General features: G+C 48.9%; 1 protein-coding gene across 1 annotated transcript in view; it reads left to right on the top strand.

The window, feature by feature from the left end:
• LOC144168516 (uncharacterized) overlaps positions 1-15,451 on the top strand; it is a 105,007-nt gene extending 89,556 nt beyond the window's left edge. Inside the window, exons 59-68 of the mRNA XM_077697485.1 lie at positions 2,204-2,311; positions 2,973-3,173; positions 4,416-4,513; positions 4,839-4,955; positions 5,375-5,585; positions 6,590-6,804; positions 9,718-9,846; positions 9,930-9,984; positions 14,439-14,591; positions 15,124-15,451. Of these exons, the coding sequence (XP_077553611.1) occupies positions 2,204-2,311; positions 2,973-3,173; positions 4,416-4,513; positions 4,839-4,955; positions 5,375-5,585; positions 6,590-6,804; positions 9,718-9,846; positions 9,930-9,984; positions 14,439-14,591; positions 15,124-15,314 (1,478 nt within the window). The 3' untranslated portion in view covers positions 15,315-15,451. The remainder of the gene's footprint in view (positions 1-2,203; positions 2,312-2,972; positions 3,174-4,415; positions 4,514-4,838; positions 4,956-5,374; positions 5,586-6,589; positions 6,805-9,717; positions 9,847-9,929; positions 9,985-14,438; positions 14,592-15,123) is intronic.
• Positions 15,452-26,801: the final 11,350 nt, after the last annotated feature.

Here is a 26,801-nt window from a genome sequence, read left to right on the forward strand (position 1 = left end):
CGGGGCCGTTCGCACAGCAAAACAATCTGTTGCCACAGCGACAATATGTCGTTTTGCCTCACGAGCGGCGCAGCAGCAGCGAATTCGCGGGGGAATTCCCAGCATGTAGAACGGGCTTTCTGTATACATGTACACTTTGTAGCCAGTGACACTTCTGTTGCCCTGATCAAAATATAGTCCTCTCGCTTTTTTCACCACGACTGTAAATTTTGACGCAATTTCTCTTTGACTAATTTTGGTGAAATTATCCGCAGTACGCGGTGGTTGACAAGCTGCTCCTACGCAATATATTGGCATAAAAGACAGAGGTGTTAAGTATTGTCAGAGTCCTTCAATGCTTTTGAAAGCATTGAAGGATTCTGGTATTGTCCTTAACCGTCGCTTGTGTGCAAGAAAAAAAATTCTTGGATGACACAGTGACAATAAAATAAAACTTCCACCCACAGGTTAATTGTTCAGTGCTTTTCACGTTTATAATTCCCGCCCCGTGCTTTGTTAGAGTCAAATGAATTAGTTCCTTACTTCCATGTTTCTTGCTTTCATATTTGTTAAGCATATTTGTTTATATTTGTCCTAGATTTTCATATTTCTGTAAGTGCGATTTCTTGTTATGTAGACAATACAGAAAAATAAAAAAGTGATAACAATTTTGCCACAATAATCGGAACATGCGAAATTTTTTAATGAAATATTTAATTTTTCTTGGTCTTGACAGTTAATCATTACGTATTCTCAGTTAATAGTTATAAATTTAAGTCAGTAGTTTTAGTTATTAGTTATAATATCAGTTCTAGTTATGTATTGATTATACATATTTTTAATCGTTTGAAAGATCATATGGAAAAGGCCGAGATGCAACCTCAGCCTCCCTCCACCCCATGAGCAAAAGTGCTGGCTACGTCCCTGGTGCCCACAAGCAAAGAGCTCCTGCTAGTTTGAACCGTTCCGCGGTCGTCTTCCTCTTTTCACCCTTCGGAGCGCACTCCTCTACCTCTTCCTCTCATTCGAGCAACTTTTAACGGTCAAAGAGGGAGGTACACCGCTGTGGACATTGAGGGAAGTTCAAACTGCACCACAGGAGTTGCTGCATTGCTCCCCAGTCTCTCTTTGGCTCCTGAAACGCAAGAAATGGCGCAGCTTCCACTAGTGGTGCAAAATCTTAGAAACAGTGGAGCTGGGGGTCGACCTAGCTTCTACATCACCTTCGATGCATCTAAACCAACACCTTTCCCTACCCAACTAGAGCCTACATTCTGGCCCCCACCCTCTACTCCTCGGAATGCCGCTTCTGTGAGGCTCCGGGCACGCTTTACCACATTGTGTGGGGCTGCGAGAAGAACCCCAACCTACCCCCCCCCCCCCCCTGCCCTTCCCTTCCCCTGAGCACTGGGAGAGAGCACTGACCAGCTCGGACCCTGATGACCAGCTTTGGCTGGTGCAGAGGGCTCAAGAAGCCGGACGGTCTCAAGGGGTCCTGGAATAAGGACTCTACCCCAAGGCGAACTGCTTTATAGGGACGTTTATTCCTCCTCCTCCTCCTCCTCCTTCTTCCCCCTGGGATTCTCTTTCAGTGTGCGGGACCTACCGGAACAACTCTGTAAAATCCGGTTAAACTTGGGCCTCACCCCTCAACACTTAGCCTACCCTAGCAAACCATCGCAAAAACTAACGAAACTTGGCAAAGCCTAGCAAAACCTAGCAAAACTTAGCAAAACCGGAAGACGGTAGGTCGACCTCCAGCGTCGCTTTCTCCAGCCTTGCACCACTAGTGTCCGCTGTGCCATTTTTTTTTGCGCCCGTAGGACGAGAAAAGCCGCTTCCCTCCTCCTTACTTCGGCACACCCTCTCCCTTCGGCGCTTTGTATTTTCATATAAAACGGCGTATATAGCAACTGAAAAGGGATGTCTTCACAGCAATGCGCCTGTCTTTGTAAATGAAGCCGACTTTCAAACGGTCGGCGTAAGTTCGGTTTTTGTAGGCCGGCTTTCTCACATCGTGGGTTGCACAGTGAAGCCTACTTACAGTCCCTCTGAACGCTTCATTGGCGCAACGGCGCTGTTTTGGGGGGAGTGTGTAGCCAACCAATAGCCCGCAAATAGTTACGCTGGTCATTCACCTTCACAGAGTAGAATGGCGCTGAATTTTTCGAGCAAACGGGCCCTGCTGAATGAGGCCTTAGTTTTCGTTTTCTTTTCTTCACAGATGCCAATTTGATATCTTCGTGCAAGCCGCCTGAACCGATCGTCTGCCCACCAGGCGCCATAATCAAGATGAAGGTTGACGATGAAGGCTGTCCGAAGCATGTGTGTGGTAAGTAGTGAGTCTTCGAAGCACGCCGACGCAGAAGCTGAAAATTTAAGGTCAATATACAATTTCCGCCCACCGTGTTTTTTTTTTTTCGTTATCTTTCCTGCCGTTTTGTACGCGTGTGAAAGCTGCATGCCTTCAAGAAACTCTTTTGCGCGCAGAAACAAGTGGTCTAACGAGGCACGGTGAATTAGAGGGGTAATTTCGACCCCTCAGGGATGTGTAACTTTTATCGAGGTCCCGACGCACGGGTGTCCTTGTTTTACGGCGCAGCTGTTTACAGCGAGTCACGGAGTCCCGTGTTCGGCAGTAGCTGGCAGAGTGGTAGTAGCCGCACGCGGTCTGCTCTTGCCTCTTCGTCGGCACACCGCGGTGACGTTTCAATCCTTGAAGGCTAACAGATATAGCACGTACGCTGTGGCCGCACACATCTCGTGCAGCTTCTCTCTCACGTGTCACTAGCCATAACGCATTTGCCAAGAAAGCAGCTTGGACTCTGCTAAAGTACGCTTCGAGCTTGAGGCGGCTCCCTAATAAGGCGCTTTAGTTCCTTCTCGCCGCTTGGTGCGCATGGTGGCTTAGTCCATTTCGAGTACTAATATTTTCGGACGAAGTTTGCAGAAAATGATGCAAAAGTGGAACTTTTTTATTATTATTATTGCAGAGTGCGACCCCAAGGTGTGCCCCGCGCTGCAGTGGCCTGTCAGTCTCGATCCCGGCGTCGAAGCGTACGTCGAGCAGGATGGCTGCTGCAACAAGGTTTCCCTTCGCTGTAACGTCAACCAGTGTCCAGAAATACCCAAGTGCCCACCGGAGACCGAGCTCGAGATGGGGCCGGGAGATTGCTGCACTATTTACAAGTGCGGTAAGCTGTTGACGCGATGCTGCGACGGTATTTGGTTGTGTTCCAAGCAGGAGCCACCGAAGATTTTAATCTACGAAGCTGTATTCGGGGGCAGCAAAATTTGCCAGTGATCTCTACAGTACGCTTGTTTGGTAAATTGCGCCTTTTTTGTACCTGTTCCCGTCTGAACCCTCCCTTCTTTCACTTAGGCTAAGATTTTCTTTTTTCCCTGCAGCAGCAAATTCTCCAAAACTTTAAGTTTATTTCCCGAAAAGTGACTATATTTTGTGGTGAAACACATCCTCTGGGCCTATAGCAACACTGCTAGTAGCGGGCTCATGCAATAAATACATCACATAATAGCAATCTCAACTATAGCATAATTAAAGAAGTACAACAGAAGAAAGAGGTCATCAGAACCGTAATATATACATACACATATATAGACATGCACATATATACTCATACATCCACACACATGCACATGAACGTACTCGTATATATACTAATACATATTTTCCAACACTTACTGAACTTGGACACATCACAACGCAACGAAAGAGAAACAGTGTCAAATGGAGCATTGCAGATGAATGTACTAAATATTTAGTCCAGGATAAAGCATTAAAAAAAAAAGAAGAATAAAGAGGAAAAAAGAAACAGATTTTACAGGTGGTGCACATAGGCATACACAGTTTAAGATAATGATTCGAACTTATGACGTTTGATAGCGTTTTTAGAGGCAAGAAAAATGGCGGCTTTCTGTAATGTAAGCAGACATAGCGTTCCATATCTTAGTACCAAGATGCTGTAGTGTTACTTCTGTCATGCACGTTGTGTACAAGCGGGGAGCGAAAATTGATCTCTGTGTTCGCTCCGCATTACTAGACCTGGCCTTATGATTGGCACAGCTGAAACCATGCACGCCAGAATGCAAAAATGATTTCAAAAATTAATCTGTGCCGCAGCCTAGATGGTGGCATTAAACATTTAGCATAACTTCTTTGCTAGCCTTTGACAAAAAATTTTTATAAGTGGTTGTTTTCTGTTCCCGCTGGTTTTACGCAGTTGGTCTTTATTAGTCGCTCCTTTCGTTAGCCTGTAGGTCAAATTTCGGGTGCTATGACTAGCTTTTTCGATATTACAGTATTATTATATGTGCTATGACAACGCATTTTATTTGTTCCGTTGACCTGTGGGCGCTGTCTGGATCAGATTTTGAAATTAAATGACAACCACATCCGTTACTATCAATTGTTGCAGTGCCCAAAAACAAGTGCGCCTACATCCATCGGTACAAGGTTGTGAACGGCATGCAGATTTCTCTACCCCCCGGGCAACGTTACCAAAAGATGTACCCGGTGAGTCCATGTTATGTTTACCTTGAAGTTCCAAGCAGTCAAAAGGAATGTTGACCGTCCCGTTAAATAGTAAATAAACGCTAGCCTTCGGAGAGAACAAGATGGCATAGAGACTGGTACCAGTTGAACATTTATGGTGAACAGCGTTTCACACCACCATACCGCATCAACTTTTCTCAGCATCGTCACTCCGACTTGCAAAGTTGTGGTTTTTGAATTGTTTACGTGTCTGAAGTACTTGTCCGGACACTGCCAGCTTTCACGGTCTCGTATCGCATGGTAAGGCTTAGTGTTATCTGTTCGTCTTCCTCGCTCGTGAAAATAGGTGGACTCCAGCTGGACGGACGGGCTGTGCACCAACTGCACGTGCTCCCAAAACTTTCACCAATATCAGTACAGCTGCAGGGTGGAGGTGTGCCCCAGCCGCCAGAAGGACAGTCAGGTGAGGACCGCTGCATTGCAGATGGTGGCTTTGATGCTGGATCGTGACGATAGCACTTAATTAAAAGTAGCACGCTTACTTCACGTATTATTTTCGCATCACGTAAACTAATCAAGTTTGTTGACCTGTTCGCCGCCATTATTCTCTTAAATAGTATTAGTTGGCGGTGCAACTTCTGCTACTAAGCTGCCACGCGAAATTCCGTAAGTGCCGGTGCTAGTAACGTCTTGGCAGCCGCTATTTGCTGAGTGGACTGTTTTATCGGCTCTCATAATTGGCGCAGTCGACAGAACCGTCTAAGTGCGCATGCGCAACACACCCCGGAACAGGTCCTGGTCTTATCAAGCATTGAGGAATGAAATATCTATGGTTACTTGCCAATCGTAATCACCCTATGTTCCCCATTGCCGTCGACGCAGGACTACGAGTATTCGGTGTCCCCCCGCAACTACGGCGTCTGCTGCCCGGAGCAACGGCGCACGGCTTGCCGGGGCAACGGCCAGACGTACTACATCGGCTCTGAATGGCGGCAATCCGAGGACGGCAAGTGTCGCTCGTACCGCTGCGAGCAGGTGCCGGGCACTGGAGAGGCCGTCAAAGTGGTGGTCACGCAGATCTGCAACAAGACCGGTGCGTCCTACTCACAACCTACGGTACCTCGTCGGCCTTCACAGAGTGCAGCCACTGCTGTCCCATTGATTAACCCATACACGGCCTGCCATAGATTCAACGAGGGCTTTCCAAATCGCCATCGGAAAAAGGCTTACATGCGCTTGCGCATCTTTCAATTCCGGCTTTGCGGCAACGTTCTGGGACTGCGTAAAATAATTGAGGATTACAGCACTGCCGCTTTCTCATTTGGGTTGTTAAAGTTTCGTTTCAAGCTCCGACCAGTTCACTGCGAAAAACATTCATTCGTCCCCCCGAATTAGGTCATCGAACGATAAATGTTGCGAGTTGTTATATTAAGTTGTGCGCACAAAAAAAAGAAACTCTGGTGTCTTGATGCGCTCAGAAAAGGTCTACTCTTTCATGACGGTGGCCTCGTGCTTCTCATAGAAGCCATGAGAGATGAACGAAACGACAGGCGCGACATGGCGCGGGACCCTTTGCAAGCAGCGGGCGAGGGGGCGCAGCGGCGTACTGTTTCGATTTCGAAGTCGCCGATTCGAGATCAGGCCACAATGAACTTTGTCCTGGCGGAGGGGAGGCACAGCAACGCTTTATACGTTGTATCTGGCACACATTTGTAAGCTGAGTGCCATAGTCTACGGAAACCGTTAGAACTTGGGCGTAGCTTTGATATGCTGATGTTTAAGTGTTTCAGGTCGTAAATTTGAAGTATCGGTTTAAACAAGGTGTATTTAACACTTCAATTCTTTCTGAGTCAGAAAGGTTGTCTACAAACTTAGCATGTTTTCAAAGACCACGTCACTTACGGGACTTGTTAAGTTTAGGGATATCCAGCATTGATAGTCATGTTTGGACTTAAAAATATATGCCAAGGTCACTAGAAAAGTGCAGCATGCAAATAGCTTGATGCGTTGTGGCGGCATGGCGTGAGTGGACAAAGCCCACGGTTTCGCAGCGCTTGTGAATATGCACGCAGGTGCGGACGAGCATAATGTGAACAGATACGCATTGCATCGTCCCTGAAAGGCCATTCTCTGACCTTTCTTCAATTTTGGCCACATGCATCAACCGGCACAAACTTTCTGTGCTTCATAATTCAGGTCACCTTATTTGCTTATTACAGAGTGAAAAATACGTCGAGCCCACTCCGGGCTCCGGAGACTGCTGTGGTCACTGCGTACGCGAGTTCTGCGAGGAAAGCGGAAATCTGTATCAGGTGAGCGAGCTTGCTGACAGCGCATTCGCTGGCCGCTGAGCGATGCAGAAGGCGTAATCCCAAAAAAAAACGCTCTTTACACGCTTCCTGAGTTTGTATACGCTACAGAAGACGTACAAGGTTATGGTTATCTAGCTTATCCGCTGCTGTGCCTGTTAGACTTCTTATAAACCGCGTCTCAAAGCAACGACATACAAATAAGCAGATCATGTAGAAACGACGAAACCAGCAATTAAGGCTTCGTTTTGTTAGAACGTTGGTTTGGGCTAGTTGGTGCATACTAACTGAATTCAAAATAGAGCAAAATATGTGACAAACAACGCACGGCGCTGACTAGTAACTGGTGGGTTTATTCCGCGGATTGCGAAATATACCGAAGGGAGAAAGGCGAGAAGAAATCATGAGAAAGTGAATACATCTAACAGTACACACACGAAAAAGCACAGGAACTATAACGTGCATTGACCAAAAAGTGAGCAACGCTGATACAGCGTTGAACACGTGGCAAGAGGCGCGTGGCAAGGAAAGGCAATCCCGGACACTGCAGCTTGATTTTTTATGAGTTAGATAGCGTATTCCCTCAACTCGTAAACAAACAGAAGGCTTACTGGCGCAATAGCCGCCTGCCTTGCGAATGGGGTATGCTTCATAGGTTCCACGCTCGCACTGTCCCTTATATGTTCGCGCAACGCGCGTGTCGTGGAATCTGAGCGATCACCCATGTTTGTGAAGGTTGATTCCAGTGCCAGTTTTTGTGTGTTTGCGTGATATCGAAGGCGATAATTTAAACAGCGCCCGGTATGACTAATATAGGTCCCTTTCCACAGGACAGCGGAACTTCATACACAACACAGCACCTACAATCTATGTAAGGTTTCGTGTGGCCTTTCACGCAAAAGGTGCTCCTTGGCTCATTTGTGTACACTCACTTTCGGGTACGTGCCGTACCAATATTCAGCAACTGCAAGGCATACAAGCGCAGGCCCTTCGAACTTGCCTTGGCCTACCACGGTGCACCTCAACAGCTGCAACCATTGCTGTGGCTCGTGATCACCCCTTACCCACTTACGTGACAATTGAAACACTCAGGGCGCATATTGGGCACCTAACCAGGCTGCCGGATCATCACCTTGCTAGTCTACCATCTAAAAGCCCCCATGCGTCTTTCGCAAAGGTTGTAGCTTCCAACATGACCAGCATGCCATCCAACTACACGCCTGCGATGAGGCCGCCACTCCCACTTTGGTGTACGACGCAGCCTCGAGCATGCCTCACTATCCCAGGCTTAACAAAGAAGCAAGATTTTCCAACGCTGGCAGTACAACAGCTAAGTCTCATTTATTTACACGCGAGATACAGTGACTGCACCCATATTTACACCGATGGCTCCGTAACAACATCTAGTTCTGCCGGCGCCGTCGTTATACCACGAATGTCCATGTCCACAGAATTTAAAATAGCCCATCTTACCACTTCCACGGCTGCAGAACTTACCGCCATCCGTTGTGCCCTTCATACCATTGAACAAACTTCATGCCGAAGGTGGGCGATCTTCTGCGACTCAAAACCTGCGCTTCAATCGCTCCAGTCAGCCCTGTGCCGTGGACCTCATGAACAGCTGCTGGCCGAGATAAGACTACTGTACGACCGTGCTACCCTAGCGGGTCATGACATTGCCTTTCAGTGGCTTCCCAGTCATTGCGGCATTGTTGGAAACGAAAGTGCGGACGCTGCCGCACGTTTGGCACACCAAAAAACGGAGACCATATCTATTCCGTTATCCAGGACGGACGCCGCTAGGACTCTCCGAAAACTTGCCCGGGAGACCACGCTATCGAAATGGAGCACCCAAGAGTTCACGAGCGCTCGTATCCATGCCCTAGACCCCCATCTTCAGCGCCCCCTCCCATTAGGGCTCCCACGATCTGAAGCAACCATTCTTTGTCGCCTCTGGCTTGGAGTCGCATTCACAAATGCTTACTCCTATTTGATTGGAATGGCAGCCAGTGAGGCGTGCGAAGTCTGTGAAACACCAGAGACCATACGACATGTCCTCTGCGATGTCCACGGTTTTCAACCGAACGCAGCCAGCTCTCTGCGACTCTACGAAAGTTAGACTCTCGGCGCCCGTTCTCTAAGGAGACAATCCTGGGCCAGTGGCCTTCTCCGTCGTCTGCGGACAAGGCGACAAAAGCGCTCCTGTGTTTCCTCAAAACGACGGAATTGCACAAAAGACTGTAGCGCAAGACTACTCTCTACGAACTGGCTGAACTTTAGACAATGTCTATAGTGTCCTACCGCTGGGCACACCACTCCATGCTCTGTCTGTACCTTTCCCCTTCTTTTTCTATTTTCCTCTTTTTCCTCATTGTTCCCCTTTCCCCCGTGCAGGATAGCATACTAGGCCGTAGCCTGGTTAACATTCCTGCCTTTCCTTTACTTTCTCTCTCTCTCTCTCTCTCTCTCTCTCGTTTGCTCGGTGGATTTTATTTGTGTTCTCTTGTTCACTCGGTGAATTTATTTCGGAAGCTGCGGAATAAACCCACCAGTTGCTATCCAGCGCCGTGTTTTGTCGTTTCTTGTCCCATCTTTTTGCGCTGTTTTGAATTCGTTTTGTTGTTTAATGCGGCCTGCTTTTCTATCGACAAGCAACCTATGAAAAACAGTTGTTGGTCGACACGTTAGTTAACGCATCTGCTCCTGAGAACCCTCTGTTTGTACTCTGGCCAAAAGCTGTTACGGTAAACTTCTCATTCAGTCGAATTTTTTTGCATCAGAATAATTTAAGAGCATGGATTCACCCATGAACAAAGTTATTTGGTTACTGAGGTGTAAGGTGTTCTCCTTTTCGGTTCATATAATCGTCTCTATAAAGCGGTGCCTATGTCCATCATTATTCCCCGTTCTGTTCAGGTGGGCGAGAGGTGGCGGTCCACCATCCGCCCCTGCTTCGACGTCCAGTGCGAGAGGAATGAGCAAGGCGTGGTGGTCACGAAGTACACCCTGCAGAAGTGCCCCGAGCTGCCGTCCAATTGTCCAAAGGTAACGTATCTGCATAAGATAAACCACAATAGCGCCGTGGTTTAAATGAATGCGCGAGGTGTTTGTGTTCTTGCCATCCGCAGAACAACATAGTCCGAGATGAGACCGGATGCTGCCAGAGGTGTCAAGTCACTCCAGGTAACATGTTTTTTTTTTATTTCTGAACAACTAGACAAAGTTGTTTTGTATTACATGACTATAGAAGAACATTTTGAGTGCTAAAGGCCATTGCTGCTCGCCAAGGATTCGTTGTGTGCGTCTGATATTGCGTCTCTGTCTAGCTAGACGGATTTGATAAACATTTTACAGCTGATTCATAATGGTGACGGGAAAGACATTTTGCAGTGAAAATGATTGGCGTGGGAATTGTAGGCATTGAGTCACTTTCCAGAAGCCCGTATTAACTCGAGAAGACCCGACACCGCGCTACCGTTCGGAACACATTCCACTTATATTTCTTCTTCCGATTAAGCCCGAGCGCGCGTACAAACCCCCGCGCTTCTTCCTTCTCTTCTTCCAAGTGACCGCGCACGCGCACTCCCCAGCGATCGAGAATTAACATCCTCCCGCGGCCGTGGTGACTCCAAAAAGCAGAGTCGCTGAATGGCTCGTCGGATTCGCTGTCCGTTAGGTAGGAGAATCTCGTGGGAGCGCTGGACGCCACCTCTTCCCGGAAATGACTGGGCCACACGGCCGATCTTCCAGCTCAGTGGGGCCACGTTGTCATCCTGAACCACGACCACGTCCCCTACGTGAAGTTTTGGCGGGAACGTTGACGTGCCTTGATGCGCTGATCGAAGCAGCATCAGGTATTCTTTCAAGCATAGAAATCGTATGGTCGCCCGGACACGCCGCCCTCGAAGGAAACGAAGCGGCTGACGCCGCAGCCCGAGAACATTCACACCGGGCCGTCTCCGAGAGGGAACCACAGCACCAGAGAGATTCATGTCCAAAATCTATGCCTCTTCACACATACGCAGAAATATTGTCGCACTACAGACAGGCTCGTCGCAAATATCCAGCGCCAGACCACCGACTAGCCAAAGAAGACGCCACCACGCTACGAAGACTCCAAACAAACACTTATCCTCACAACAGCATACTTCACGCCATGTACCCGACACACAGTACACTGCCAACTGCAAATACTGCCCGCAGAAAGGCACCCTATACCACATCGTTTGGGAGTGCTCCCACACGCCGCAACTCACACCAAACCCCAATCCCTCCTTTCAGCAGTGGGTGGAGATGGTGACCAGTTCTGACCTCTCCGACCAGCAAACGTTGGTCGAAAGAGCGAAGAAGGCCGGTAGACTCCAAGGGGTCCTGGACTGAGGACTCCTCTCACCGGGCGGGTGCCCCTGACACCAGCACCTTGCTGTTTAATAAAAGTTTATTCCTCCTCCTCCTTCCACCTGCTCCATAGTCGACGTACCGCTTCCTCTCTGTGCTTACTCTTAGCACGTCGGCGTACATCGGGTGCAGCGGACGTTGGCATGGTGCACTCTGTCTCCCCTTTGACGACTGTGGGTTCAGGGAGGAAATAAGCTGTGTCCCCGGGGACCGTGGGTTGCAGCACTCGCTCTGCATGATCTTCCTGGCAGTACTCGCCGATGGCGCCGTCGTACTCTCCCGGAAGATTCGGGTGATGTTCACAGTTTTGTAGCTGCCGTCCAAGTCTTCCCTTCGCTACAACCTGGTTAGTGCAGGACGTAAGGCCTGGCGCTTCGATAATAAGCGGCAATACGTGCTGGCCGTCTTCTTTGTGGAGTCCACTCCGAAACTTCCCAAACGCAGCGTCGTCTTCGACTTCAGTCTTCTCAGGCGTTTCAGTTATCCCTCTGGCTTCCAACACCAACATTTCTGAGGGATCGCTCGGTACCGGTCCTGGGCAACTTTCGCCTTGTCTTTCAATGCAGGCCAAAAACAAAGCCATAGTGCTGCGGCTCCTGACCAGGGTGTAATCGGGACCTGAGTATTGTCCTTGCAGAACCCAACCGAACACTGTATTAACGGCGCAAAGGCTGTCACTGAAGCGCTCGATGCGCCCGCTCACGAGTTTCCAATAGTTGTCCAAACCCACTAACACGCTTATAGTCGGCGTTTGTGTGTGCCCTTCTTCGGGTTCATCGGCAACGAGTAAATTGCGGTCGCGAAGTAGATTTCCGAGTTTAGTTTTCAAGGGTGGACCGTCTACCGTGCATACCTCTGGCTCTTCAAGAGCATCGAGGGTGACGGGACATGAATGGAAGCGGCTGCGTAAGGTGATCGCCACCTTCCGGCACTGGTACAATGTCGGGCGGTGCGAGCTGCCAAACGTAAATACGGCCAAGCCTTCCATTTCAGAACCAGGTAGGGCCAGCTGACGACACAGATCACTGCGCACGAAAGTTCGTTGGCTCCCAGTGTCGAGGAGTAGCCGGACCAACACCGGCTGACCGCATTCTCCGTATGCCCACACTGTGGCAGTTTGGAGCAGCACCGACGAGGAGCAAATGCTGCTGGCAGGAGCAGTTGTCACGTTACCATCTCGTTCTGCAAGTTGTTCACGATCGGCGTCTCTATCACGGCGAGAAGCAGTCTGGCAGGTGGTCCCCAATCGTTCCCAAAGGTCGCAAAGGACGGTTACGTGCCGGCTCGAACAAGTCTCACACTTGAGTTTCGCGCTAGTACGGCAGTTTCACGCTACGTGCCCTTGCCTCCCGCATCTAAAACAGCAGCGGTTTCTTGAAAGGCGGCGTCGCTTTTCCGCCACTGTTAAGACGGCCCGGCTGTCCCTTGCCTTGTGGCCCTGACTACGGCACAGGTAGCACGCCAGTTTTCCTCCCGGCGACAAATTTGTTGAGCCCGATGCAGAGCCTGCTGACAAGGCCAATGCGGACGTCAAGTGAAGAGAGGAGGTTCTCGGCTGCTGTGGGATTGAAGACATCTTCGAGTCAGAGTTCGATCTAAAAGCTCTACTTTCCTCCCTGCTCTCCACTTGAACCTTCAAGAACGCCACGATGGCGTTGACTTGTTCATCTCGAGACGTTGGCTCAACGTTGTCGTTGGCGGTCTCCTTCATGCGCTGACGGTAGAGAATTGCAAGGTCTTCAGGTAACGAGCGCATGAGGACTCGGTTCAGGATCACCGCGTACTCGGAAGCTGGAACGCCAAGGCTCCCGAGACAGCCAGTCCTGGGGCCGAATTCTCTAAAAAACGGGCGTCGCTTTGAAACGACGGGGTAGCGCCATGCAAATGCATGTGTTCTGGGGTTGGGGCCGTCGCTTTGGGGTTCCCGGCAGGGGCGTGAGCCGCAGAAAAGCGCTGTGCCAAGGGCGCGAAGCGACAAGTGAAACGACGGGGGGGGGGGGGGGCAGTGGGTGTCGCTTCGCGCCCTTGGTACAGCGCTTTTCTGCGGCTCACGCCCCTGCCGGGAACCCCAAAGCGACGGCCCCAACCCCAGAACACATGCATTTGCATGGCGCTACCCCGTCGTTTCAAAGCGACGCCCCGTCGTTTTAGAGAATTCGGCCCCTGAATTGTACCTGCTCGTACAGGTCTCGGAGACGTGCCACTTGCATTGACGATTCAATCGGTGCGATGGCGAGCAGGCTATCTACGCGGTCGTCCACGAGAAGTTCTGTTCGTCCAAACCGGTCGGTGAGGATCTTCACAGCCTGACGATAATTGGCGTCGTTTAGGCGAATCCATTCAACGGCGCGTTTTGCGTCTCCGGTAAGGTAAGACCTTAAATACTTGAATTTCTCAATGTCGGGTAGGTCGGGATGGTTATGAACGGTCGCTTCAAGATGGTCCCAAAAGCCCTGCCATTCGCGTGGCTCGCCAGAAAAATGGGGCACTTGCAGCGTCGGCAGGACAACCCGCGATGTCAATGGTCGAGAGCCGACGTGCGACGGCGGGTTCGGATAGGCTGCCGGGCGAACGCCTTCGAGCACCATGCTGTGTGTTTGAACGGGTTGTGGTTCCCCTGCAGTTCCTCCAACAGAAGCTCTCATGCCAGGTGCCCGCACCTCATTCAAGGCCGAGCGCAGCCGACTGATCGCATGGCATATGTTTTCTTGGTATTCGATCACGCCGGCAATATCCTGGTCGAAATCATCGCCTTCGAGTGCTTCCCCAATTTTGTCATCAAGTTCTTTAAGTGCGCGTTCTTTACTTGCCAGCTGGTCCATGGCCTCTTGCAGGTCATGCGGAAACGGCGAGGGGCTTTCGTAGAGCTTGGTAGCTGCCTTGAGAAGTCTCGTGATGGCTCCACGGAGAGCGCCTCGCTCACGGCGGAGCTTGTCCATCGGCCAGGACACGATGCCGGTATTCTCCCGGGTTTCGGCACCAGAAATATTAACTCGAGAAGTCCCGACGCCGCGCTACCGTTCGGAACACATTCCGCTGTTATTTATTCTTCCGATTAAGCACGAGCGCGCGTACAAACCCCCGCGCTTCTTTCTTCTCTTCTTCCAAGTGACCGCGCACGCGCACTCCCCAGAGATCGATAATCAACAGCCCGTATACATAAGAGGCGTGACATGATTTATGGTGTGCGATGAATTAGGTGGTTTACTCACTCTCTTGTGATTGTCCTCCCACCCCAGGCTCCTGTGCACCACATGCCATCGACAAGCAAAAGACGGTGGAGTACTTCACTCTCTACGATGTGGAGCACGGGCGCTGCTCCAACACTGATTACATATCCGACCTGACAGAGTGCAGGGGGCAGTGCTTCTCCAAGACCGTCTTCAATTCGGGTAAGAGCCGGCACATTACCTTGTCGCGAATGCGGCGAACGTCACTGCTGTGCCGCCGCTCAGATATTTTGAAGGCGTTTGATGGCGATCAAAAGCAGCTAAGCTGGCTCTCAGTTGGCAGAGTGACCTGTTGAGGGGTGGCACGCTTCGTTCGCTTAGCGGTGCTAACTCAGAAGGTACTTGGGATGAATTTTCGTCTTGGGCTCGCCACTGCTGTTTCTTCACATCAGGTACCCGGCAGGAATAACCGCCGCTATCAGTATGTCCCGCCAGCCGTGTACAGTGAAACATCCGTTAGTTTTCTTCTTAGCTTGTTTTACCTCCTTGTTCGTTCTAATGTTCCATATTCTCCTTTTAGAAACCATATATTTGCGAGCACGATGTTACTAGGATTCATTATTTATCTTTGTGCGGTGTTAGTTCTGACTCGCTCGTTATATCGTGTAACAATGTGGGACTGAAAGGTGAAGCTACAACCATCGCTCTCATTGCCATTTACGCTCCCCCCCCCCCCCTCCCGTTGCCCTTGCAGCGACGAACAACTTCACCTCAAACTGCCGCTGCTGCACCATCAAGACGTCCGTGCAGAGGAAGGTGACGCTGACGTGCGAGGGAGGCCACCGCGTCATGAAGGACTACCTGAACCCCACCGAGTGTAGCTGCACCACGTGCGGCGACGTGCAAGCTGGCTCCCCCGACATGGCCGTGCCAATCCCCCTGTGATAGACAGGGCACACCATCGTACACCCCACCGACGCATGTCTCCATTTCCCTCCTAACTAGACGAACGCCCAGCTTAATCATCGCTACATTGTTGAGACTCATCACCTCAATAAAGCTCGGTTTTATTTGTTGTGTCACTGCCTCTTTGACTGAGTCTTTAGTGGTACAGCCACGCAAACACCAGGTATAGCAGAACTTCATAGATACGTCATGGTTTATTGATGGTAGGGTTTAACGCGCCGACGCAACGCAGGCGATGAGGCGCGCCGTAGTGGAGGGCTCCCGATTAATTCGGACCACCTGGAGATCTTTAACGTGCGCCGAAATCTCGAATACACCGGCGTTTTTGCTTTTCGCCTCCATCAGAAAAGCGGCCGCCGCGGCCGGGAATCGAACCCGCGACCTCGTGCTCAGCAGCGCAACTCTGGCAATGTCTAAATGTTTTAAAGAAACACTGAAGTGAATTTGTCAAGCTCCTGTTTTTGCTTGCACTGCGTAGACTGACTCGAATAAACACACTTTTCATCGTTTATCCGGGCGATAAGACGGCATTTATTTTATAAAGCCTGAAAGAAGCATAACTACCATGCACTGTTTGCGGCGGCCGCACCAACTAACAGCAGTGACGTCAGTAAAAGGTGCGACGTGATTGGACGATGTCCAAGAAAGAATTCATACCAGTTTCGGTTTCGGCTCTAAGATGCAGCATGCTTGACATCGAAAGTTATCGTCGTATGGGCATTCTAAATATCTCAGTAATCGGCATACCGCGCTTCTGCCATGTTGTCGTCTGTAAAATGCGTCAGATAAGCCTACCAGCACGGCTTGGAATCATAACAATCACTAATCGAGGCGGACGCAGTGAATGGACGCCCTCCGCTTTACCTCAGACGCTCAAATGCGGTGCGCTTTTCCCCAATCTTTGGAACTTGCCTGGCTCATACCAGTATCGTAAGAGGCGTGTCCGCGTGTTCGCACCAGGCCAAGGGTCAGCCGATTCCAGACTCTGCCCGCAAGCAGGCGGTACTAATGGTGACACCACGCCAACGGGAACTCGCCAGCGCGTCAGTGTCAGTCTGCACGCGTTCTCAGAACTCGTTCGTGGGGCAATGAACGTTACAGTGCAAAAATGGTGGATTCAGTATAGGAACCCTGCGGCCGTTGTATTTGTATGGCACCACCGTCACTTCAGAGAACAGCGCCGCCCGTGGCGAACCGCTCGTCAGTGGAATGCCGGTGGCGGTCAGCACATAGTAGTTGTGCATGGCTTTCTGACGTTCTGCTGCCGTGCGGATTCCAAAGCGTAGATTACCACAAGGACTTTTTTTTAGATCGGCAAACTCTGAAAGTAGAGGCCACCTTTACGAAGCATGTCATGTGTGTTATTTACGCACCCATATTCAGCAATTTGAAATAGCAGACGACGCTCAATGTGTCAAGCTGGATGTCAAGCTGGAAGTGCAAGTCCCTTCCTTTGTGCAAATTTTCCATGCCTGCATGCAGTTTGGCGTATCGAGGAATATATTGCAGCAAAATGCTCCTACGAAGCCGGTGTGTGCAGCCGATTCAGAAATGCTGCGGCGCTGGCCTTCGGCAGTTGATGAAACGGCGTCGTGCACAAGCCAAAGATAAAGTTTGGCGGTGCCTTCTAAGATTTACCCCAAAACAGCAGTTGTGATCGGCAAAGCTCCGTAACTTCATTAACTACGGTAAAAACGTGTTTAATTTCACAGAAATACGTTTACTACAGACATCGGGAATCGTTTACAGAGCTAGGAAATACCGCATGATAGTAGAACGTTATTGCTCGTCGTGGAAAAGCATTGTTTTATAAGACTTGCAATGGTTGCTGGATAGTTGGTTAATGGTTTTTCAAAAACAATACCTGCGTGGCTGAAGGTCGAGAGAGAGGAGGGTGCCAAAAACCGGCCATCGGTTTCACAACTGAATGCGGCGGTCGAGTTTTGCATGCTGCCACCTACACTCTTAGGCAAAAAGGACTAAAATAGGGACTAAAATACAGCCGTTAGTCTTCGCGGGCGACCGTTCATCTTCAAAGGGAGTATCTGCGGCAGAGTACGTGCCGTGTGCATAAATTCGGACTAACTGTTCGTCCCCGCCGATCTATAAGGAGTAACGGGAAGACGAAACGCATGCAGTTAGTCTCTTTGCTGCGTCGTTATAATCCCCTAATGGCGTCGTCGTTGCCCTTTCGCGCATATGTCTGCGAACAGTTTTGTATTTCCAAAACACAAGGCATTGCAGTCACTGGGTGCTTTAGATGGTGCCACGGGAGAAAATATTGATGTTAGTTATAAGAAAATCGCCTAGGGTTAGTAGAGCGGCGGGTAATGGCAAGGAGCGGCGAAGCGCGATTGTCATACGCTTCTCGGCGAGGTTATGTTGATACGCTGTGTTGCATTCGATTCGTGCGAGATAATAACGGCCAATGAAAGCTTTCAAGCGCCTTAACAGTAACTCAAAAATTAGTGACAGTACAAAAGTGGATTCCTGAGCGTAATGAATATGTATATGTTTAACAGACTAGAAAAAACGCATATTGGTGATGACAACTGCAAAACAAAAATGCTCGCTACAGGTAAGCGTCTCGAAGTTATCTTTTACACTCGGTACATAATTGCCTTGGGCACCAAAGTTATGACAATGCTGCAACTGCTGTAAAACCCGCTTGCATTTCGCGGTCGCAATCGTCTAGCGACGCGAATTTGGAGAATTCAGGCTAAGCAACACCAAATTCGCTTTCGCCGATGCAGGAAAATATGGCATGTTTCCTTATTCTGACACTCACACAGACGACACCTTTCACATACGTTACATAGAGCACTTAACATATGTATCGAAAACTAAGAAAGCACTTAGCTTGCGCTAATTTGTGCGGAAACAAATGAGTCGTCCGATCGCCCAGCTACCTATCTCAACTAGGCGACGACGAGTTGATTGTTATTTACGAAAAAACTATGGTTGTGAGGCTCTATTTCGAATCGAACTGAGCAATAGTCCCTAAACCTAGCAAACCGCTAAGCGCAAGGCGCAAAACGCGGTCACGTTCGCTTGCACAGATAGAAATTCGGGCACCAGTTGCAATGGATCTGTTGCGTTATGCACAGAACTACACCCTGTACACTTGAATATTATCTGCCGCAGGAACCATCCGGCGGCGTGGTCTAGCTGATAGCGCGTCGGGTTCCTTGTGTAGAATTCCGGGCGTCGGGGGTTCGATCCCTGCCGGTGCTGGCGTTTTTTTCTTTTTTCTGCACTCTACGCAGTTCGTCCTTGGGGAGTATCGGAACGGACCATCCGGGTGGGGGACTAACCGTTCGTCCCCTCGCAGTTAGTCCCCAAAGGGACTAATGATTGTGGCAGAGGCCGTTAGTCCCCGAAAGGACGAACTTTTAGTCCTTTTTGCCTAAGAGTGTACCCTTGAAAAATCATGCACTCATCCGCCTAACGGCGATTATGGCTTATCGCAAAGCTTTCCCGTGTGGGTTTCCTTGTTTGTTGCTTTCTGTATTTAAAATTTGATTAGTTGAGCTTTGAATTTGACCAGCACGCAGTTTGGTCTTTTGATCGCAGCGCCTTTGACTTCAACACTTTCCCATTCTCGGGCTGATACCCCTATTTGAGGATATAGTCGCGCGTTTTTGGTTTCTTCACAAGGCATTACACGATTTTTTTGGTACCCGCTACAGAATGCTTAAGCATTAAAAAACACGGGCTGACGTTAACACTGCCACATTTTTTAACTATCGGTGACAGCCTTTACTCTACGGACGTGGTAAAATCGGAAGGGGAGGGGGATGGTTTGTAGCTGGGGCTGTCGGATGGTTGAATAACTTTGTTTCTTGATACAATGACCACTAAAAACGTGCGAGTTCCGCTTCGGCTCTCAGGCTCAAATGCTGTCAGTGTTGCTTACCAAAACAAAGTTCACGGGTACAGAAAGAAAGTGTTAACTGCCATGACGTTTCCACGGCCACCCGGTAATCGATCTCGTACGTAAGTGCATTTCTCTTCAAAGCACACATATCGAGGTATGCCAGCGTTAAGGCTGGTGTGGAAACCGTATTCCTTGAAACCGGTGAAGATAATTTAAAGTGATAGAAATGAATACCAATAATAATAGTTTTTTTTTCCTACTCAAATAGCACGGAGCCAGGCGCAAAGCGCTGCAAAAAGCGCTCATGTCAATGTAGCCCGTTCCCAGCCTTAGAAGCGGCCATTAAGTTTACCTAGCCGTTAGTGCATTTAAGAAGAAATTAATACTAATAATAGTAGTTTTATTCGCACTCAGATCAGGTGGAGCCAAGCACAGATCGCTGCAAAAAGCGCTCATGTCATTGTAGCCAATACCCAACTTCAGAGGCGTCCGTCAAGGTTACGTAGCCGTTACTGCATCTAAGAACCCAACACATCTGTCTAGACTTCGTTTCAGCGCACATATTAACTCACAACACCACCAAAACATTCAAAGCACCGAAGCAAACACGGCAAAAGCGACGGATTGTTGCGTAGTTCAATGCACCGGGTCATTCCACTAACGAGGGGAGCGCCAAGTGGTGGCGCCACCCGTCCAGCTGCCCGGTCCCTATAAAAAAATTACCCCAAAACGGATAAATCAACTTTAAAAATGCACTATTTGAAATTCCAACGTGCGGCTTGCAAAACAATATAGCTAGTGCTCGAGACCACTCGGCCAGAAGCCCCTTCTTTGTTTTCCACATGGTATTTATTGCACTACATGTTAATGTAGGAAAGGATATTTGAAACACACGTTTACAACTATGTACACATGCTAGGGACGGAAATATAAAGTATATATAATGTATATGTAGCCAGTTTACATTTTCATTTAGTTTTAGCATTTCAAGCAGCTTAGGTGACTATTTCTTGTATAGCGCTCGTGCAGTAAGCGTCCCCCTAATTCCCACGTTATCTCATGTCTAGCGACTGCATTCCTTAGACGGAAAAGCGTTCGCAGATGTGTGGTCTGCTGCTGACCGCTGTGCTAGTTTACCCAGCGCAAAAAGTGCTTCCCGCACCCTGGTTTTAGGCTGCACGATAAAAGTTTCAGTTGAATTTAATTGCTTAGTTTCTAATTAACTTCACTGACTCTTATCCCGCCTTCAATTGGCCTGAGATTTTTCTACTAGCGTACCAGTCAGCGAAACGTCGCATATGTGTTTGTGTGGAGTGACTTGGACTTAGAGCTTGATACACTCTACAAACTAACAAACGAACAAATAAGCCACCGTGCACAAACGTGCCGTGGCTTATTTTTAACTGAGGGAATGAATTGCGACGACCCGCCGGCCGCCGGCTGAATTAACGCTGGGCCGACTGATTCTTTCGGAGGGTCAACGAGCCGTGCAGAAGCGCAGTCAAGCCAAGCCATCTTGTTTTTACGTCATACGAAACGTCATAGAAAACCGGCAAGGAAAATGCAGAGAGAAGGACAGCATTTTCGGACTGATTTTTTCTGCTTAATAAAGTCGCGTAAACGTAGCGAGAGCGGTCGAAACATGGCCTAGAGACTTCATACTAAAATTTGGGCTACTAATTCCGCAATGTTTACAAATAACTTCAGTGTGCCTTTTTAAGAAAAGAGGTATGAGGATACATTGCTCAAAAAAGGATTGAGAACTTTAGGGAAGACGTAACCGGTGCTGTGTACATCTGCCCTCATTCCGCGTACATCTCGCTTCAGTGCTTCTGTTCTAAGTTTGAAAGCTTCGTTCATTTGGAAGTCACTTAGCAGGTCTTATAATAGAGCAGGAATTCAGGAGAACAAATGACAATGAAAATTTGGGAAGAGGGATACGCATTAATTTACCAAACATCGTGACTTGGAAGGAAGAGTACCAGGGGTTTATCCAGAATTTCGATTTTGGGGGGCGCGTAGAGTCTTTTTTCGGAGGTGTCGAAGTTCTCCTGGGGGGAGGGGGGGAGGTGTTGAAGGGTGTGTATAAATCTCTGAAGAGTATACACTTTTCGAAATTCGTTCTTGGAAAGCGGTGTTGCCACCCCAATGAAAGTTCATGTACTTCTGCAGGCACGCTTAATAAAAATCTGCATCAACTTGATTAAGAATTGTGTCATCAAGGTAAGTAAAAAATATTGAGGTAAGAAAAAAAAAGAACTGGATACGGCCAAAACAGTTTCCTCGCCTATTTAGCCACAAACCATGTGCGCCCACAAAAAGTTCCCCCTCCCCCCTCACTGGCTGCCACCTCCATCACTGCCTGAATCGCACCCATCCAGCCATTAAATGGCGTTATTCGCCACGACTGTAGTCATGCTGTCAATTTAAAAGAAAGCGGGAAACCATCCTGCGCTTCATTAACCGCCTCTCCAACAACCGCGTTGCTGGTCAAACCGCAACAGAAACCTTGCACCGCACAGTTGCGCTCAGCGTACACCATCACGCATGGGGCCCAAGCTTATAAACTGAATCGCACATATACTGGCGTACACATCGCATACCCTTCACCGAGGCCCTCTGAGCATTTGCAGCGGACTCTCAAAACACAAACGCGTCTCTAAATTACATATTGCTGTGCCACTACATCTACAGGAGACTATTGTCCGAGAACGAATAGATAAATCTTTCTTCAAGCGGCTACATAGCCACGAAAGCTCTCAGATCATGGCTTAGGACCTTCGACAGCCTCCACGGCTTCCCGCCGTTCCAGCACCTCTGCCCCCATGGCCTCTTCCATGCCCACCGATTCGGTCTTACCTCAGTCGTAGTCCCCCTCCCCCCTGCCCCCTCCCCCTCCTAGTTCCCGCCGCACTCGCATAAACCGAGATTCCACCCTGGGCCGAACCAGTCGTACAATGAATCGCTATTATATGCTGATGCCAATTCACTCCATTCGTTATTAGCCCAGTCTGTACGTTTGTCGATCTACTATCGAGTAATGGCTTTCGTGCGTATCACATTCGAACTCAAGCAGAACTTTGCGGGTGGGAAACCAGCGAAAAAGTGACGCAAAACACAAGAAGAGATGAGACAACACAACGCTGGACTAGCAATTGAAAGTAATCAGTTGCCAGTCCAGCGTTGTGTTGTCTCGTCTCTCCTTGTGGTTTGCGTCACTCTTTCGCTGGTTTCTCATCCGTCAATATGTACCAACTGGCCCAGCCAGCTGCACTTCTCCAGAACTTTGCGGGATCACCCACTTTTTTCAAATTTTCTCATATTGCTACACGGCGCAACTGCCGGCCCAAATCCGTAATCTTAGCAATTTTTTTGAAGCACTAGCAGCCAAGAACCCCACCACCACTGACCCGCCTGCCCAGATTCATCAGAAAACCAATTTCCCTTTGAACGGCCAGTCGGGCAGCTCGCGCAAATACACAGAAAAGTTTGCGTTCTTACCCGCTGTTTCCCCCACCCTGACGCTTGCCTTCGACGCCGCATTCTCGCCAGTGGTGCGGATACAGTGTTACAACACAAAAAACCTCACTTCAAAAACCTTCCTCACTCCTCCATGTAAACTCTCCACAGCTGGTGAGGTATACATTAACATGTACCTAGCTATGACAGTTACACACCCGAAACCCTACAGTGCCTGCACTCTGATGCAAGTCGTGGTTCGTCTTCATGAGAACGAGGACGCAAGTTCGATTCCCGGACGCGGCGGCCGCTTTTTTGATGGAGGCGACAAGCGAAAATGCCCGTGTGTTTGAGGTTTCGGCACATGTGAAAGATCCCCGGGAGGTCAAAATTAATCCAGAGCCCTCCACTACGGCGCACTTCATCGCCTGTGTCGCGTCGGCGCGTTAAACCTCATAATCAGTACATCAGATTACACCACGTGGCCCACAGTGCCACTCGCCATCAAAGTTAATCTACGCCACAATTCGAGAACGGCATAATTTACTTTGGGGGTCCTAGGCATTCATATCGGTATTTTTAAAGCGAAGCTTTATTGTCCTCACTGATGCCGTTGTATGCAAACACGCCCTGCAGGAAAGCCAACTTTCTCTGACGATTACGATGAATGATCGTCGGTGAAGCGAAAGAAAGAAACGCTTTCTGGTCGGAATCGAACGTGGGTCCCTCGCGCTATGAAGCCAGCGTCTATCGGATTGCTCCACACCGATATGATCGAAGCAAACGCTAAACAGCAGGTATCGTATCGATTCGCGCCGTACACCCCAAACGCAAACGTTAGGCCTACGGAGTGCCCACCCGAGAGCAGTGTTGTACGGAACGGCGTTACAAGGAACGGCGTTCCTGGAACTAGTTCCTTTTTGGAGGAACGGAGGAACGCCACCGTTCCATTAAGTGTCGGTGTAACTGTAACGGTAACTCGTTACGTTTTTGAAGGAACGGCAGGAACGGCGTTCCTGCCGTTACATCGCTAGGATTTGGCTGTTTTTTATGCCAAGGCTGCAGTACAAAAATCCACAAAGCGCTACTGCGTTTCTCTTCCTATAAGATGATCATTTTTACCGCCCTTCAGCGTACGTGCTTCCTCGAAGGTCAAAGGCAGAAGAATAACCACGCAGCAAGCCGCTGCTTGTGCTTGCTTTCATGCTGGTTGCTTACGTCGCGTTCGACGGGTGAATAGCGTAGCTAAGGTGGCTTAGCGTAGCCGCGAGAATGCTTTTCACCCTTCATCGTTTGTCTGGGGAGGCCAGAATGCGCGTCTGGCCGATAGAATTGTTCCCTGGCGGGGAAAGAATAGAGAGTTTTAGCAGTCCGTCCGTTCTGTCGTATGCGTTGTTACTAGGTTGATCAGGACCCAGCTGGGCACTTGGGCATTCGTCGCGGTAGGGGGATTAGTTCCGCGGGCCTGCCCAACAGTAACGTTGGGCCTGCCTTCGCCATGTCCGCGCCTCCGCACCCTTCCTACTCGCCCTTCCGCGCATGCAGGAGCAGACCGGTCCCGGTCAACCCGGTAACAACGTAGCCAACGAAAGGGACGGACTGCTAAACGGGATCCGGACATTTCGGTGTCGGACATTTCGGTCCAGGACGTTTCGGTGTGGACATTTCTGTGCACGGACATTTTGGTGCACGACGTCTTGGCCCTGACATTTTGAGTGAGGGGATGTCCCAAGCATTCTTTGAACATTTTAGCTTTAATATTGTAATTTCGTGACTTGATATGATTTTACGTTCGAGACTTGTGCTTGCGCCGCCGTTCGTGGAAGCGAACGCTAAACCCTGGCGGAGCATTGCCACGTGAAATCCGATTTCTGTAGTAGATGGTAAAAATTAACGTTGTTAATTTGGATCCGTTGAACCATTTTTTGTTATTTTAACATTCATGTGAACAACCCTATACTTTAAGTGTTACCAAAGCGCTTTCGTTTCACTTCACCCAACGGTGCAAGACGCTGCTGCTTTTAGTCCCCCTCCCCCTTCCACACACACACACACACACAGTAAAACTTCCGCGAAAAAACAACAGTAAAACGAGGTAGATTAGTCGCGTGTGCTTTTCGTTTTAATTATTCTCTTAATCAATCTCGCCTTCGTTGCATTCGGTGTCAGTTCTACTTAAAACTAACAAACCAACGATCGCACTTACGGTGGCGTTACTTAGGGGAGGGGAAAGTGAGCCCCGCCGGCAATCATCCCCCCAGGTATAGAGAGAGGGGTGTCACTTGTGCTTCACCATTGCATCGACTGGACTTCGAAAATTTGAAGACGACTGTTGCAGCTCTCGTCACACTAGCCTATTCTTTTTTTTGCTCCTTATAATGGGAGGAAGTGATGTATGCCTGGGGTGTCCATGATATGCGCGACTGGAGGAGTCAATTCCGAGGGGGTGACTGAAGGCGCAAAAAGAGCGATGCCTGGATTGGGGGCGCCGTCGGTATGACCGCGACGCGTGGAAGGGCGTAGCCAGCAAACGATAGTGGCCATTGTGTTCTTAGCGGCTTTTTGGGTGGCTTTTTGTGCCACATTTAGAGGTTTCGTGCGCCCATGGTGAATGTAAAGCTTTTTCTCTGTCTTAAACGCGAAGTGTGCCATTTCATTGTTCTGAATGTATCACCCAATTCCTGCAAAAGCCTCCACTAAGAGGCTAGCAGTATGCTCTAAATAAAAAATAAAAAATCACTGCCGTGACGCTTCGGAGACCGTGAACTCCACCACGCCAGTAGGATTTTCAGGGGAAACCGAAAATAATATGGCTGAAAAAGAAATCTGCTCGAGATTCAAGCGTACAGGCGGGAGGTGAGAGGGGGGGGGGACAGGAACAAAGAAATATAATGTGGTAAATGTAGGCTTGTAAACAATAACGAAGGTTGGTTGTCCCGAACACAATGGGTGGAATTTGTATGCACAACCGGTACGCGCTTAATCACCATTTAGGACAATAGAACCTGCGGCTGTTTTCCAAAAAGCCCGTTTTTCCTCCCCTACAATAACCTAGACCAGTGTTCGCGAATTCATTTTAGCAAGGCAGCCCAGCCTACGTAATACTCTTCATAAAGTTTTCTTCATTCTGGGGGGCTAGCTAATGTTTGTTATGTTTTGGATATTGCGAGTGTGCATGTAATTTATGTAATTTGAGGGTGTGTAATTTAAAAAAAACATACAAAAGAGGCGGTGGAAAATCGTAAACACTGGTTAATTGTCTTAGATAGAAAAGAGCGAATATAAATTAACAACCTGACATAAATGAAACAAGAAACGTGTGCTAAAGAATTCAATCGGCGGCATAACAGGTATCCCCAGGAATAGGTATTACACAAAAATATATAAATGTGGAATTTTTAAAAATACCTCGCAGAGATGGAACATGGCATCAATCAAAAAAAATAAATTCATTGCTCCAGACTGTTGCCATAACCCACGTTAAGCGGAAATAAAAATATAAAGGCTGTCGCAAACAGGCAAGCACCGGATAATTTGGTCGCCGAAATGTCTGTACATCAAAATGTCCGTACACCGAAATGTCCGTGCACCGAAACGCCCGTACGCCGATATGGCCGTACACCGATATGTCCGTACACCGAAATTTCCGCCCCGAGATATCCTGCACCGAAACGTCCTAGAGCCGTCTGGAGTTTTTCCGGTGCTCCCTGAAAAAATTCGCCTAGGAGCGTTTCTTTTGATTATCTTTATCCCCATATAATATGCTGCCGGTGGTGTTAATATTCGTATAAATTACGTAGTTTCATGTGAGTTTTAAATGTCTCTCTTAATTTCGCCACAGGATTATCCGACACTATATTTTAATTTAAAAACCTAATTGTAACGTTAATGTAACGACACGTTCCAATTTTCGAAGTGGAACTGGAACGTGTTCCTTTCGCAATAAAAGAACTTGTAACGGGAACTCGTTTCAAAATTGGCAAGGAACGAGGAACGAGCTTTCGTTCCTATTTTGGAGGAACGTGTACAACACTGCCCGAGAGTTGCCCATGGGAATTCTCGAAAAGTAGTGCGTACCTCCAGAGTAGCGCATACTCGCAGTGTGGGATTGGCCAACAAAGAATACATCT

Source organism: Haemaphysalis longicornis, unplaced genomic scaffold (assembly GCF_048455015.1).
Source record: "Haemaphysalis longicornis isolate Haplotype H1 unplaced genomic scaffold, Haemaphysalis longicornis Haplotype H1 scaffold_2, whole genome shotgun sequence".
In the NCBI taxonomy this organism is placed as follows: Eukaryota; Metazoa; Arthropoda; class Arachnida; order Ixodida; family Ixodidae; genus Haemaphysalis; species Haemaphysalis longicornis.